The sequence below is a fragment of the Perissodus microlepis genome, chromosome 6, assembly GCF_051167445.1.
Source record: "Perissodus microlepis isolate ML-2025 ecotype Zambia chromosome 6, ASM5116744v1, whole genome shotgun sequence".
NCBI lineage: Eukaryota > Metazoa > Chordata > Actinopteri > Cichliformes > Cichlidae > Perissodus > Perissodus microlepis.
Window position 1 is genome coordinate 16,891,334 of NC_140466.1, and position 16,865 is coordinate 16,908,198.

General features: G+C 39.0%; 1 protein-coding gene across 2 annotated transcripts; it reads right to left on the reverse strand.

Moving 5' to 3' along the window:
* Window positions 1–12,598: 12,598 nt before the first annotated feature.
* On the reverse strand, window positions 12,599–14,703 carry mb (myoglobin). 2 transcript variants are annotated; one of them, XM_084931120.1, is made up of 5 exons: window positions 14,613–14,688; window positions 14,204–14,256; window positions 13,952–14,037; window positions 13,127–13,346; window positions 12,599–13,023 (listed from the first exon to the last, which is right to left on the reverse strand). In XM_084931120.1, the coding sequence occupies exons 3-5, from the start codon at window positions 14,032–14,034 to the stop codon at window positions 12,883–12,885; spliced, it is 444 nt and encodes a 147-aa protein (XP_084787246.1). In that variant the 5' UTR covers window positions 14,035–14,037; window positions 14,204–14,256; window positions 14,613–14,688; the 3' UTR covers window positions 12,599–12,882. The 2 variants fall into 2 exon arrangements, with proteins under 2 accessions (XP_084787246.1, XP_084787247.1); XM_084931121.1 differs by lacking the exon at window positions 14,204–14,256 and having other exon boundaries at window positions 14,613–14,703.
* Between the last annotated feature and the right edge of the window lie 2,162 nt (window positions 14,704–16,865).

The following is a 16,865-nucleotide window of genomic DNA, read 5'->3' on the forward strand; positions in this document are numbered from 1 at the left end:
AAACACAACTTTCTTTTTTTTCTTTCTTTCTTTTTTTTTTTTTTTATAAAGCTCTGACTTGTATTATGAGTCTGTGGTCTGGGAGAGAGTCCTGTAACTCTCTGTCTGCAAAATGCAGTATTGACCAATACTGGGCAATTAATTATATAGTTACTTCTTCAAAAAAGTAACTGAGTTATGCAAACAAAGTTTTTTGCAGCTGTTTACCTAAAAATGCAGCCAAGGCGTTTTTTTAAATAAACATTTCAAACTATTTACAGAACAATCAGCTGTTTTGCATCAAATTTGATGCCACACAAATTATTTGTGCCACTCCAAAAAATAATTTCTGTCCACTATAAGATAAAGGAGAACATCACAAGCCTGATACCTGCAGGCCTGACAACAGGAGATGTATCACTCCTGTAACACCTGTAACATTCAGCAGTCGCCTCATTGTTCTGACACACAACAAAACTATTGACTACACTACACACTAACTACACAAGACAACACACGAACTTTAGACTCCAAACACGCTAAACGTCGCAAATCTCTCACATCTCAAAACACCGCTGTCACTCCTAAAACTTCCCCCTTCCTAAACAACTAAATGCCATGTTGCCATATCATTTTTTGATTCGTCGACATGGTACATTTTTCCACCAATAGGAAAGGGTGGGGTTTTTTTGGTTTTGGTTTTGGTTTTAATCACAGGCGGAGAGTGCTTTCGAGCGTTTTTCTTATAAAAGGAAGAAAGGAAAACCAAACACTGCATATATTTTTATCATAACTCTGGTTTTAGTGACCTATCAACATAATTTAAAAACTGGTATAAAGTCCACACTTTTTCCTTCAATTGTTCCGTCTGTCCTGCTCACATCTCCAATGCTTGTCCACGTGGTCATTAACATGGCTTCACTTCACATCAGCCACGCGGCTTTGCAAGCTAAAACACCGGTGTCGGTGGCATCGTTCTAATCCCGTACGGGAGCAGCCAGTCACTTACTGACTAACACTGCAAAACAGAATTGTTAAAGTATTCATTTTATTTCAATTCAGGTTAAATTTTTTTTTCTGTGCGCAGAGACCGTGCCAGCAGTGCGCAATTGCGCACGCGCGCAGGGAACATTGCCTTGGACGATATAGAATGATTAAAATAAAGTTTGTTCAGCTTGCAACTAAATGAAGAAACAACCTGTCGTTTTTATTAGCAGCAACTGTTTGACCTCAGCACCAGTCAACAGCTACTCAGACTTCAAAGGGGGTACGAACCAAGGAGAGAGGAGTGTCCTTCACAGGGTGCGACCAATAGCACTGTGCCTCGTATCACATCGGCATGCATGCACCAGCGCGCACACACACTATTAATAGTTAGGTTATCATCACAGCAATTATCTATCATGCAGGTTAGGCAAACACTGTAATGGTGTCAGGCCAGGAACTGGAAGGACAGCGAGGGGTCAGTAGGGCTGGAGAATGTCAGCAATAACACTGATATCTTTGACTCTCACGGCTCTTTCATGCATTTACGTTCTGTATACAGAAAGAAAAATAACCCCCTTTTTTTGCTTATTGAGACAAATGTTGGCACCTAAACTGTGCAGAAGGTCATGAGATGGCGGCAGTGAACTGCTGACCTTTTCATTTATGTACTGATGTGTTGTACTTGATGTTTGCTGTGTATTTTAAATGATTTGTTTTTGGTTTGCCTAACAGTAATTGCACTTTCTATTCTGTTTCTACACAGAAGGTCAAGCCTTGTCCACTGGTTGACTTTTTCTGTATCTAAGCTCTTTGTCTCTATCAGAGGCAACTTGGGGTTCAGTATCTTGACCACAAATACTTCAAGATGGAGGTTGGAGTGGGCAAGGAACGCACAACTGACCTTCTGATTGGTAGATCCCGTGCAACCTCCTGAGGCTGAGGTAGCTTAGGTACCTCCTGAGCTACAGGTCCCTCATATACAGCTAATCCATAAGTATTTTTGGACAATAACACTTTTTTGTTAACATTGCCTCTAAACACTACCACAATGGGTTTGAAATCAAATAATTATGATGTGATTGAAGTGCACACTTTCAGCTTTAGTTCAGTGGGTTTTATATATAGTCCCCCATTTACAAAAGCTCAAAAGTAATTTGACAACAGACTTCATGGACATGTGAGGAGTGTTCCCTGATTATTCCATGAAACATTGAGCAGATAAAAGATGTGTTTAATTTGTATTTGGTAGCTTTTCACTTGAACTATCGATATGAGCTTTAAAGAGATGTTGATGCATGTGATGGAGTCAATCATTAGGCCAAAAAAAAAAAACCATCAGAGAGAGAGCAAAAACTGTTAAGTAGTATGGTGAAGGACAGACACAGCTCATAATCTAAAGCATATGACATCATCTGTCAAACATGGTGGAGGTAATGGTGTGGGCATGTATGACTGCCAGTGGAACCAGGTCACTGCTGTTTATTGGTGATGAAATACAAGATAGAAGTAGCAGGATAAAATGTGAAGTGTACATGGCTGATTCAGCCAAATGCTGAAAAACTGGTCAAACTACTTCACACAAATTGATACGGATCCAAAGCAACCTGCAAAAGCAACCCAAGAATTTCTCAAGGCAAAGAAATGGGATATTTTTCAATGGTTAAGTCAGTCACCTGATCTCAACCCAATAGAGCATGCTTTTCACTTACTGAAAAGAAAACAAACTTTTTGGGGGCAGAAAGACCCACAAACAAGCAGGAACTGCAGTAATGACCTAGCAGAGCATCTCAAGGGAGGAAAAACAGCATTTAGTGATATCCGGTGGTCATTGACCGCAAAAGATTTTCATCCTTCTTTCAGCTACTCCCTTTAGGGGTTATTTTATTTAAAAAGGAAACAAACAAACAAACAAACACGCTCATATTTAAAATCATGTTCTTCAGTTTGAGCTTCTTAAACTGAGGGACTGTGTATAAAAATGGCTTTAATTCCTAAAATGCAACCATTTTGTTAAATCCCTTAAATTAAAGTTGAAGGTCTGCACTTCAATCACATATTGACTGGTTTCAGTTTAAAATCCGTTATGATGGCGACGAGAGGCAAAACTACAAATATATTGTCATTGTCCAAGAATTAACTGTTCGTATTTGTTAGCATGTGGAGAGTGGAAGCGGGGTCTAATCTGTGACAAACAGTGAAGATCTCATTATAATGCAAATGTTCTCTTGTGTTTGATCACTCAGGACACATGTTCATGTATAAGGACACTGTCATTTGTTTCATCGTGGTCCCAGTGGTCCATACTGGTGAACCAAAGTCCAGGAGCCACCTCACCATCATGGTAACCAGTTGTTGTTTATGTTATTGCTTTTCCTACCGTGACGAGGCCTCAAGTCTCTGCTCAGGTGGTGACAGCTGCTATCAACTGAACATGTTTCCTATATAAACAAATAACAGTGGTCCACAAGGTGCAGCTCTCCTTGCACCTTGGTAATAGGTGAGCCAGAAGCCTCCATCCTCCGTAAAAGTGAAGCCATAATTAAGGAAAGTGTTTTTGTTGCTCCTTAAATCTGAGAACTGATACTTGACGATTAGTTTGAAAGGAAACAGAAGCCAACTGAGTCAGCAGCAGGGGAAGCATTCATGCAGTCACAGAGTAGAGAATTATGCTGAGCTTGTGGATAACATGCTGAAAGCATATCAGCTAATGAGTGCAGAATGTCACAGACGATGTGATTTTTACATTCTCATCTTGACTTTTTATACCCAGCAAATCTGCTCGATGTCAGGGACGAGATTTCATCAAGATATAAAAGTGATGGAAAACCGACATCATTGAGAAACTGAATCAGAGAATGATGGGCGACTACTGTTGGTTCTTAAGCATAGAGACGGGTGTTCAGTACAAACACGCTGCAGCACGCTGACCTGTTTTACTTTGAGCTGAACCGACAGAAATATGCTTTAATGCGTCTCTGATATCATCCTCTGGTTTATCTTCAGGATGAGCACATTAAAACAATTTCGGCGGGAAATAATTAAAATTCCAGACATTGTGTTGATATTGTTCATATCTGAAATCAGTGTAAAAAAAAAAAATGATAACAAGCTGGTCTGAAGTTCACAGCAGCAAACAAAAATATTTTTTTAGACAAGTATAACAGACGGCTAATGACTAATTATTTTTTTTCTATGTATTCATCATTTGCAAACAGCACACTTGAGGATACATGGACTACTGCTCAATCCCTTGTAGGCTTGTACAGCCTGTGGCCGGCTGGTCCCTTTGGTTAGCGTTGTCACAGCAGACAGGGTGAGACATCAGAAATGAGGTTTGATGATTCAGTGCAGCCCACCCATCTTCAGCCTGAGCAGCTGCCTGATCTGTCACATCGTAAACATGTGTGTGAAAGTGCAGGGACTTACATAATTCGACTAACGTCCAGTTAATATCATGTTGCTTCATTTAAAGCTGCAGAACATTTTGGTATTGCACAGTGTATAAAATTAGCAGAAGCGCAGTATGCTTCATGTGTTTTATGGCTACTTGAATCACCTGTGTGACCTATTTTAATGGAAAACTTTTTGTTAAAGTAGGAAAAAGGAGGATCTACTGATCCATGCAACATTAAAATAATCAACATACCTGTCTGTTTATTTTGGTTACAGTTTTGAAAAAAGGATATTTCTAAATTCAATCTTGGAGTTTTTCACATGACAGGATTATATTATCTGACGTAAGTGTGCAAAAACCTGGGAGTGTATCTATTTTCTCTACAGCTTATCCATTTTGGGGATGCAGAGGGCTGGAACCAATCCCGTGTGTCAGGGTGAGAGCCAGGGTGCACCCAGTCCACTGCGTAACACAGAGACACACCTAACATGAATGTCTTTGAACTGTGGATTTTTGTTACCTTCACCAAAGACGTCATGTTATTGGTAGTGTGTGCGTGTCATTCTGCCTGTAAACACGATAGCATGAACATTTTTGAATGAATTCCGATGAGACTTTGTAGGGCTGTAACAATCCGATCAAATTTCACCCACTGAGGTCTTCAAGGTCACCGTAACGATTTATTGATCGAAAATTGACCAAAAATTTGACTTAGAAGCTATGAATCTTACAAGTGTGGTGTGTATTGTCCACAGATTTAAAATATCATCTCACATTTGACCTCTGGCCTCTTCTTCAAGGTCAACAGATTGATCTGAAGGTCAGAGTGATAATAATATAGAGCCATTTAAAATAACAACAGGTTTTCAGATTGACAAGAACTTGTTGGCATAATTTGATCGTGACTTTGTTACGTACCTTATAATAACCGGTCATAACCGTTAAAACAATTTGAATACATTTATAATGTTCCAGACTAAGCTTCTTTTTTTTTGTAATCTTCTTTGGAAAGCAAAATAAACTGATGATCAAAAATAATTTACCCGATGAAGTAAAACGACCGCTGCACATGTTCTATATCCACACATATAAAAAAGAATAAAAAGTAATTATACTCAAAATGATGTCAAGTATAAAAAACAAGTTTCAACAGAGCAAATAACAAAAGCCTGCACTTTGCACTTGTTATTGCTGCACTACTTAAAGTTCATTTATTATTTTTTTCTAAGCTTTATTTTCATTTTTAAATTGGAAAACGAACAAAAACAAACAGACACACAAAGCAAAAAAAACCCCAAAAAACCAAACAAATAAACAGAAAACTCACAACTATGGGACAGAGCAAGTATCATCAAATAACCACAGCATGGCAGGCCATTGTGACCACAGAAGCACTCCCAGGTACACACTCTTGTATCTATGCCTTTCAAGGATAACCTCAAACATCTGAAAACCAAACACAGAAAATACAGGCATAATAATAATAATAATAATAATAATAATAATAATAATAATAATAATAATAATAATAATAACAATATTGATAATTACAGAAATTTAAAACAAACACACAAACAAACAAAAAACAAAGAATTCAAAAAAAAAAAAAAAAAGTGAGCAAAACAGAAAACACATCATGTGAACCCCTCCCACCATCCCCCCACCGCTTTACCCCTGTATGGCTCTCAACCTCATCACATTCATGTATCCAGACAGCCCATATTTACACCTATCTATAGAAACTCTCATGCACAGGAATCAACATCCCACACGATAAAACTGCAGCATTCAGGAAATCGAGTCAGGAGGGCCTAACCAGGGATCAACTCAAGGCAGACCCAGGGGGATTTGCGTCATCTCTATGATCTGTTAAGTCCAAAGACGGTAGTACTGACAGGAAGGGGCCCCAAATTTTTTCGAAGGTTCCATATTTCCCTTTTACACTATGCGATATCTTCTCAGGTGTGCAGTAGGACGCTAGCTCATTAATCCAGTGTCTCAATGTTGGAGAATTTTCAGATTTCCAGTGTAACAGAATACATTTTTTCACTGCAGTACTCGCAAGTAAAATAAAATATTTCTTATGATAATTCACATTTATAGAACCTGTGTCACCTAGAATCCATAGTTTTGGGTCCAGTTCAATTTGGATCTCCATTACCCTTGAGATTATTTCAATGGCCCGTCTCCAGAACTCTTCTATCACTGGGCAATTCCACAGCATGTGCAGGAGATCACCATCTGTCACCTTACATTTCAAACATTTGGGGGAATAATTATTATCAATTTTATGTAACCTATAAGGGGTGTAATATATCCTATGAAATATATTAAATTGCATTTGCCTGTGATTTGTAGAAATTAACATGGTCTGTGCCTGTTCCAATAAATGGTGCCATTCTACCTCTTCATAGACATAGCCCAGGTCTGTCTCCCATTTTCTTTTTATAGACGCTTTATTATGGTCAGGTAACTTTTCATTGATAATAGCATATATAGAAGATGCTATTCCTTTTATTGACTTCCATGGTTTGGTGCAAAGATGCGTTTCAAGAGGAGTTTCTTTAGGTATCTCGGGGAATAACCCTTTGGATTTCTCTTTGACCCAATCTCTTATTTGTAGGAATTTGAAGACACTTTGTCCTGGGAGTTTGAATTTTTCCTTTAGTTGTTGAAAGTCAATAAATGTATCATTATTGTATAAGTCGGCAATAGTTCGAATATTTTTGTCCTTCCATCCCCGCAATATTGGGTCAGCAATATGATGAGAGAGATCAGGGTTGCCCCATAAGGGTGTCCTTCTAAGAAAAGAGATATTTATTTTCAGAAGTGAGTGGGATTCCTGCCAGGCACAGAAGGTGTTTAATATTATCAAATTGTTTGTGAGCTTGGATAGACATTTTTTTGTACCTAAAATAGAACATCTTTTAATGGTATGGGGTTCACCTCATGTTCTTCTATTGGAACCCATCAAACCTCACTCCTCTCTGCATGTAGCCAGATCCAAATTGATCGGTACTGGGAGGCAAGATAATAGTTCCTAAAGTTTGGTAAATTAAGTCCTCCCCTTGAATATGGGGCCTGTAGTGAGGAGAGTTTGACTCTTGGATTTTTCTTTTGCCATATGAAAGAAGTTATGAGTTTATTAAGCTCTTTGAAGAAACTTTTAGGAACATTTGTAGGGAGACATTGAAATAAGTAGATAAACTTAGGCAAAGTGTTCATTTTAATAACATTAATTCTCCCTATAAGAGATAATGGAAAATCCATCCATCTCTGAATATTAAGTTTGGTTTGCTCCAACAGTTTGATATAATTTAGTTTGAATATTTGATCCTCGGATTTACCAATTTGTATACCCAAATACGTAAATCCATTATTAGACCACTGTAATGGGTCAGTAAGATCTCTAATACGGCTATCTTGTATATTTAATGACATAATCTCACTTTTGGTATAGTTTAACTTGTATCCTGAGGCTGCACTGTATTCTTTAAGACACTTCATTAAAGAGGGAATTGATTTAAGAGGGTCCGTTATATACAGTAGGAGGTCATCTGCGTATAGAGAAAGTTTATGTTCACTTGTGCCAAATTTGATTCCAGATATGGAGGCACTAGTACGGATGGCAACTGCTAGTGGTTCGATCGCAATCGCGAAGAGCAAGGGGGAGCTTGGACAACCTTGTCTGCAACCTCTAGTTAAAGAGAAAGTGCCTGAGAGCACATTATTTGTTATGATATTGGCTCTGGGGGCATTAAAAAGTGTCCTAACATAGCGGGTGAACTTTTCTCCGAAGCCCATGGCTTCCATTGCCTGAAATAGAAAGTTTGGCTCAATCCTGTCAAATGCTTTATGGAGATTATTAGCAGTGGGTCTTGGTTTTTTTGAGCAGTGTTCAGTATATGGAGCAAACGTCGCACATTATCTGCTCCATGTCTGTTTTTAATGAAGCCTGTTTGGTCGGCATTTATTATCTTAGGCATAATGTCTTCCAATCTGAGTGCAATTATTTTAGATAATATTTTATAATCTGCATTTAAGAGGCTGAGGGGTCTGTAAGAGTCACATCTCTGTTTGTCCTTGCCCGGTTTTGGCAGTAATCTGATTGTTGCAATTTCCAATGATTCTGGTAATTTATTATTTTCTAAAGCTTCTTTAATCATATTTGTAAGTGGTGTCAATAATTTATTAGAGAAAGCCTTATAATAATCAACTGGGAATCCATCTGGTCCAGGGGTCTTATTATTTTGTAAACACTTGAGGGCTCGAAGAACCTCCATCTCAGATATATCTGCATCAAGCAGTTCTTTGTCCTCATTATATAATTTAGGAAGGGTTATTCCATCTATAAATCTTTTTGCAGCAGTACTGTCGACCCCTTGCTCAGATTTATACAAATCTTCATAGAACCGTTTAAACTCTGCATTTATGAGTGCTGATTCATCAAGAAGTTTATCATCTTCCGTTAATATTGTCCGTATAAATTTATCAGATGTTTCTTTCTTAATTTGCCAGGCCAGTAGTTTACTTGTTTTGTTTCCAAATTCGTAGTAGTGATATCTAGTTCTGGCCATGGCTGCTTCTGCTCTGCTGGTGCATAAATTATCATATCGCAACCTTGTTTTTGTTAATATATTGAGTTATTCTTCCTTTTGGTAGCAATATATTCCTGCTCCAAGTTTTTAATGTCAATCTCCAATTTAGTTATCTTCTCTCTAACCTTTTTAACCTTATTGGCACCGTATGACATAACCATACCTCTCATATAGGCTTTGAGAGCTTCCCAAATATTGGCATGTGAAGAGGAATTTGAATTGGCATCTAGGAATATTTCAATATTAGTGTTCATATATGAAATAAAATCAGAGTCTCCTAGCATATAATTTTTAAACCTCCACCTGTGGGTTGCACTTTGCAGCATATTGGTAGCCCAGGAGAGTTTAATGGGATTATGGTCTGAAAAAGTAGTTGCTAAGTAGGAGCAATCTATCACTGTTGCTGTCATATTTTGTGGTACAAGAAACATATCAATTCTAGAGTGTGTATTATGTACTGGTGAAAAAAACGAGAAGTCCCTCTGGCCTGGATGAAGGTTTCGCCACACATCAATTATGATCCTTCATACCTTGGTTCAGTGCTGTTGCTGCCTTGGATAGTGAAGCTGTTTTGGGTGAGGACCGATCCAAAGAGGGATTTAGGACCAAATTAAAGTCTCCACCCACAATATACTGGCCCTCAATTGTAGCCACTTTCATTATTAAATTGTTAAAGAATAAAGGGTCGTCGTAGTTGGGCCCATATATATTTACCAAAGTTATCTTATTTCTATTTATTTCACAATCTACAAGTAAGAATCTGCCATTTTTGTCCTTTTCAACTGAATTTAGTTGAAAGTTCAGGTGTTTATTAATAAGCAGGGTAACGCCTCTTGCTTTGGAAGTATATGACGAGTAAAAAACATTGCCTACCCAATCTCTTCGTAATTTTAAATGTTCAGCGTCTGTGAGGTGACTCTCCTGGATAAAAGCGACATCTACACTCTGCCTCTTTAAGTATGTCAGCATTTTTTTCCTCTTAATAGGTGAATTAATCCCTCTAATATTCCAAGATATACAAGTTAGATGACCCTTAATTTAAGTTTTTTTATATGAATATCTTGGACAGGTAAGTGTCATGGTATTCAACTCTGGGGATTTCTGAACACATTCCTGCTTTTCTGAGTTTCGATGTGGTGAAGCTCTGTACATGGGTATAATAGTAAGATACAGCCTAGACCAGGGAGCTATCTGAACAGTTGCGTAAGTATGAGTAAAATTTTTGGTAAGAGACCATACATAACCCCAAAACGTTAAAATAAAAACCTGCCTCATAAAACCCCTATAACAAAACCACATTAGGTAGGTAATTCAGCTAAACAATAGTGGTGGCCCAGGCAGCTGCTAAGGTTGAAACTTTAGCCACTCTTGGTGAAATATTTACAGCAAAGTACTGAATTTTTACAGTCGGATATAGAACATAACTGTGTAAGGGACAAATAAACTGGTTGATCAAGATGTAATCACACTCATCCAGTAGGGGGTTGATATCATGATCATAAATGCACACAAACTCTGTACTTTTATGAATTTGTACACATTATTTTAACTAAGTAACGAGCAAATATTTATATTAGTTATCAAATACTGGATTACTATAAATCATATCTCCAATTCGTCTGAAAAGTGGAGGATGGAGAGTTTCTATGTCAATGCTTGATGTTGTAGTCTTTTTTTCCCTTCATTTCGCCCCCACCCCCAAAGTTAACAGTGGAGGGCTTCTCATCTGAGAGTATAAGAGCGAATTGCTTTGTTGAAATCACATTAGATCACTAAAGTTCATTTATAAACAACAATAAAAATGTTTACATAATGAATGCAATCCCATTTCCATAAAAGTAAATATAAATACTCTACAAAGAGTGAGCTGCATGATTGGCAGAGGCTTGAACTCTCCGAGTCTTTCGTGTTTAAATGTTAGGTGTAATTTCTACTTCTTCTTTTGTTTTCTGAACAGCCACCCATCAAAAAGAAAAGTCTTAAAAGGAGCAGTGACAATGACAATAATAGAAGAACTGTCTGCAGGGAGCACCCCCGTTCCCATCTTTGGTACCAGTTGAGAACCAGGCCGGTGAAATTACGTGAAAAAACACTTGTCCTGTGTGCCACTAAATGGATAAGTAACCTGAGACTATTGTCCCGTGGATATGCATTTGAAAAGCGTTTGACCTCAGCTCAGTCAACAGCTGCTTAGAGGGGGCGGAGTCAGGAAAGCAGAGGTGTCCCCCACAGATATGCGGCCAGAGGCACTGTGCCTGATGTCACGTATGCATGCGTGCACTAACACACTCACTAATAATAGGTTACCATCATCCGTCATGGAAGTTAACCAAACACTGTTTTGGCATCAAGTCGGGAACGGGAAGGACAACAAGGAGTCAGTGGGACTGAGATATGTCAGTGATAAGGCTGTTATCTTTGACCCTCTCGGCTGTTTTTCACATTTTACATTCTCAGAAACAGTTGATGGCTCAACCATAAGACGTGATTTCCACTTCTTATTCAGGCAAAATGTGGAAAGTGTGCAAATAGTGAGTCTTTAATTACTTGAGGCATCCAAGGACGACTCTTCAGTACCACAGACTCATTTTAGGTTGTAATTCGTGCAACACTGACAAATGCACACCCGTTGTGTAGGAGTAAATCAAAATAGATCATCAGTTTCTGAAATAAAACCACCCCACAATCAAAGTCTCTTAAATCGCCTCAGATGCTCTGTTTGCACTCCAGGAGGTCGTCCTGACCACGTACTCGTGTCTAAATGCACTAAGCTGCTGCCTTGTGAGCGACTGATTAGGTATTTGCAATAATGAGTAGTTGAATATACCTAATAAAGTGACTAGTGGGTATATATTATGAGTTTCTATGGCAACAACACTTTAATCAGATTATCAGGCTGTCCTCAAAACCTCTGCAGTGCCTCGAAAACCAGATGCTATGTTTTTCAGAGCTTGAATTTACCGGTTGTAAAATATTCACTGCATCGTTTGATTTTGCCTTTTTCCTGTGAAAAACTCAATGCTTTCATATGTTATAGATTTTTTCTACTGGAAACAATGAACAACCAAGAAACAGGTGAGGGGGCTCCAAATTTGTAAAGAGTGAGAAGAGCTCAGGGTTACTCCCCCCCCCCTCCCCTGAGCAGCAAGGATAACATTGAACACAGGGACAGGGAGAAAGGAAGAGTATTATCTCTTGAAAACAGCTTCACAGGAAGTTGAAGTAATGGAGGTCCCAAAGCTGCTCATGTGACGGACTCTGCATCTTGTAACGTCCACAGATCAGGTGATAGGTCCTAATAGCTCCCTGTGACAGGGACTGCTAAAGTCTTTGTCTCATCCTGTTCACAGGATGAATGTGACCAAGAGTGGAAAGTGAGTCTGAAAGATAATACCCTGCGTGAGAGTCCAACAATACTGAGCAATTTGAGGGGTTTTTTGGGTGTTTTTGAGACCACAGGCACGCATGCCAACACCAAGGGTTTCACTCTTTACTTGCTTATCAAGACAGTCTGACAAGTGTCCTCAGTTGACTTTCAGATCAGTCAGCAGCCACTATCAAGTTTAACTATAACGTGTCAGGACAATGCATATTCAAATGTGTACAATGAGAAAAATAAACAGAACTACAATGGACAAAGTAGTGCAGAGGGTTTTATTGTTACGAGTGACTTCAGCATTATGCGTTTCCAAGTTCAAGAATGCAGATCAAGAATTTTATTTAGCTGAAACACAAAGCTGTTAATTTCTGAGTGACACTAGAAGTGTAAAGCAGTTGAATACAGTAAACCAAGCAACTCTGAATGAAACTGATTCCAGAAAGTGTAACATACAGATTACTGAGGCTTTCAATTTCCCTATAAATCATTTGCATGTGGATATGTTTCATGTCTTCAGCTCTGTATGGAAGAGTAGTAAGACAGTCTCAGCCTGTGAAGCCTAGCTCTTTGTAGCTGACCTCAAGGTCAGCGATGACCTTGCTCATCACGTTCCTCAGGCCCTGTTGTCCAGCAGCGTCGAGTCCAGCCTTCTCTGCAAAGACTTTAACGATGACCTCAGAGATCAGCTGGAAGGAGAAAAATTCATTTACTTCAGTCAAGCTCAGTTTAACGGCAAGCATGAGGTGATGGAGCTACAGTAGACTTTGTCCTCTTGCACACTAAGCTCACCTTGAAGTTGTTAATGGGGATCTTGTGCTTTGTTGCATGGCTGTTGGCCAGAGGTTTGAGAATGGCAGCATGGTTGCCTTTGGCCTTCAGCAGTTCGCCCAGTTTCTTTAGCACGGTGGCTCCATGGTCAGCAACATCAGAGCTACTGGCCAGCTCACCCTGAGGGATGCCGACAAATTTGGGGAACAGCTTCTGGGTCTCCGGGTGCTCCGTGAATAAACTGAAGAGGAAATAGAGCAGCAGGGTCATACCACACAGATCATGGTTTGCATTTTAGCCATTTAGGGTGGGGAGTGTACACGCCATAATTTATCATACTTTGATTACATCACTCTTATGCACAAAATGTTTATTCCTGGCTGTGATAAGACTGGATACAAACACACGGGACCGCTTTGATAAGGCCCATCCCTGTGCCGCCATTATGATCCTCAGTATGCTCATGTTTGTGTTGGCACTGGCGGAAGTTTGGAAATTAAATTAGATCAGTTAATGGCGTTTTTCCTCGTGTCCATTAACACAAATTAGAAGGGGGGAGGAAATCTGAAGCAACTGAATATAACTGAGTCAAACATTAACCATGACCTTAAGACAAAGATTTAATATCTCTGTGTTTTAAACAAACACAAATGTAGGCATCATAAAAGTTAGTGATGTGGCAGTGGTTTGCCAAGTGTGCAATTAGACAGGTGGTGGCATAAATAACACATGAATTCTATTCTTAAACTGCACTGGAGGAGATGAATTTTTAAACTCCTGGCCACAGGTCTGAGTAATGTGACCTACAAAGAGTACAATCTTATTTTTCTTTCCAGAGACACTGACCGGTTCAAAACCAGGCTCCCATAGCCAGTATAGTCTGCTTCCACTGGTCCCCAGTGGTTCAGAACTGCGTCAAAGTCACCCATGATCTGAGGAGATGAGGGGAGAAAAAAAAAAAAAAAAAAAGTTGCCTGATTATATGAAGCTTGTCAGTTACAGATGCAGTTATCCTGTACTGCACTTCTGTTTGAGTTAATGGCTGAGAGCCAACAACAATTTCATTCAAGGGCAACTTGTGAAAGATGGATATATTACCTCAGATGAACTCAGGGAGTCTGACTGGCAACCTCAGTGTAGCTTTAAATAATCTATTTGAAGTGAAATCAGATTCACTTTTAGTTTTAATGCATTTGAGGTCATGAGAACGCTGCGAGATATGTAAACAGAGTGAAGTTTTTACAGATTATCCCACAGTGCACTAATCAGTCATGCATTTCCTTTGTTCTGCTTACGCTAGTTTATTAAAATAGCTTAATTTAGCAGTGTTGACATTTTACATTTCCCCATTTTTAACTGAAAAAGTCAAACAGATTCCCCAAGCATCCTGAAAGAAAAAATAGAAGTTTAAGATAAATTCCCCCTGAAATGTTTAAATCCCAAGTCATGAGATAGAGATATATATATAGTTTAATCAATTCTATTATTGCAGAATCCATTGCCTTACCTGCAAGCTTGTAATATATCCTGTGTAGTTACACCAAATTCCTCTTGTCCTGACTAACCCCCCCAGAGCTGACCTTTTATACTCCCTCCCTCTGTCCTGTCACCAAGTATTTGTTCCCCCCCCCCTCCAGCTCTCTGGTCAGGCTGCCTCTTACTGCACGTCTCCCAAATGTTCCCAATGCCTCCAACGTCTACCTGGAAACTTAATTCCAGGTGACTTAGCCACTTGGGGCATCTTTGGTGTGTTTTGTGGCTGAGCCATCAAGTGGCCCAGGTAGTCTCATGAGTAAAGTAGGTCATTTATCGAGGGAGAGAAAAAAAACAAAAAAACAAAAAAAAAAAAACCCCCACACACACAAAAAACAAAATAATGCTCTAGTTGAGAATTTAGTTTTAGTGTTACCTTTCCAAGCTGTACATCTAGCATCTTAAAGCAATTTTGCATTTGTGATTTTAGAGCAGCCTGCTCACATTAGACACAGCAGGTGGATTTCACAGCAATCCCTGCACTAAAATGTCATCCAGTACTTTCCCTTATCAGTTTGTCATTAGCTACTCAAATAGTTCTGCAGTAAAACCTGCAGAGATACAGTAATTCTGCTCCATTGGAGCAATGGATATAATGTGAAGGCAGAACACACACACTATACTTCAGGATCTTTTCCTGCTTTGATCAAACTTTTCTAGATTCATTTCCTAATTTTAACTTTAGATTCAGATAGTGGGTTTCAATTGTAATAAATTTGATCAAATTGCTTCCAAGAGTATTAAAATGTCAGAATTGTTTCAGTCTTGATTTTCTTGAGTCTAGCCAGTGATTTTAGTTTACTAGAAAGACCCTGCAGTAAAAACACTTGGGGTCTGTTAACAGCGCTCCTGTCAGCTTACAATAGTCTGTGCCCTTTTCTTCCATGCTACACTTAAGGACACTTCTACACGCATTATGATTTCTACCACCTGAGTTTCAGTGGTGGGGAGGACAGACACTTAGATTATGATTAATCTAGAAAACCCTCTAATGGGAGGAAGAAGTCTCAGAATCCTGACAGTTTTCCCAGTATGTTGCATAATTTTATATGCAAGAACAGCTGTGCACCATGTCAGGTTTTTATTGCTAATTGAGTCATAATTTCACACTTAAATAGCAACATTTCAACACAGTTAAGATCAGATTATCAGCCATGTTGGTGGAAATACAGGAATCTTTATATCCAACAGCCAAGATTTACTTGTGGTCATGACTGTATGCGAGATCTGATGCACTGTTAATGTAATCAGGGAATTAAAGAGGATGCTATAAAATCCAGATAATACCCGCAACCACATGTACAAAATACCTGATTGAAATTCCACCAGGAGAATATATGTGCAGACAGACACACCAACGCACACCAACCCAGGAAGTCAAGGTTATGTAAGACACCAGCAGCTTAATTGTTCAGTATAAACCTGCTGTAATGTTTTGTATAAAAATCATTTACCATGTGCGTAAGATGAATTAATGTACAAACACACTCGTGACTCTAATTATCAGGAAAGCCCCTCTGTGACCAATAAAACCTTTAGAACCACTTTACATTTCCATGAGATACATTTGGATTTTATAGCCGGTTCGAGTTTTGGGTCAGTTTGTGTTGGTGAATCACATTTTCTCAGTACGTTTGGTTCTGCCCGAGTCCTAATTATTCAGTTTTCAAAAGGGTACACACTGAACAATGAAACCTCTGTTTCTTTTGATTCCAGTCTCAGCCGATTTGAAATGTATCAGATTCCGTTACTGAGGACTGATTGTTTGGTATTCCCTCTAACCTGAAAGCTGAGCCCCTGCGCTGCCCACATGCTTTAATTTATTACTACGCCATTGCACAGGTAGATGCACGGCAGAATTATGCAAGTTTATTCAAATGCAACCAGTAAGAAAAATGCAAAGTGAAATGTCCAGGCCAAGGCACTGCAGTGATGCCGATATGCACACATCAGTAACAAAGTCATATACAACATTCCCATTATAGCTCATCTTAACTAAAGCCCTAGTCAATATTTTGAACTTTACTGCCAATAGCAGTCATTTAGTTACTATAGGACAGTAGTCAAACTTTGCAAATGTTTTAGGTTTGCAGGCAAATTGCATCCCCCCCATAACTGCTAAAGTGCACCGTGTTGACGTTCACAATGGAATCATCTTGCCTCTCAAGCAAATGGAAAGGGTGTACACAGATGCTGCACAGTCCAGCTTGGATGCATTTGAACATAA

What these genes read in the sequence shown, in the direction of transcription:
- mb (XM_084931121.1), bottom strand. Translation starts at nt 14,034, where the DNA reads ATGGGTGACTTTGACGCAGTTCTGAACCACTGGGGACCAGTGGAAGCA. An exon ending in GGGAGCCTGGTTTTGAACCG is followed by an intron (nt 13,347 to 13,951) that starts GTCAGTGTCTCT and finishes TTTCCTCTTCAG; the next exon opens with TTTATTCACGGAGCACCCGG. An exon ending in TCCCCATTAACAACTTCAAG is followed by an intron (nt 13,024 to 13,126) that starts GTGAGCTTAGTG and finishes TTCTCCTTCCAG; the next exon opens with CTGATCTCTGAGGTCATCGT.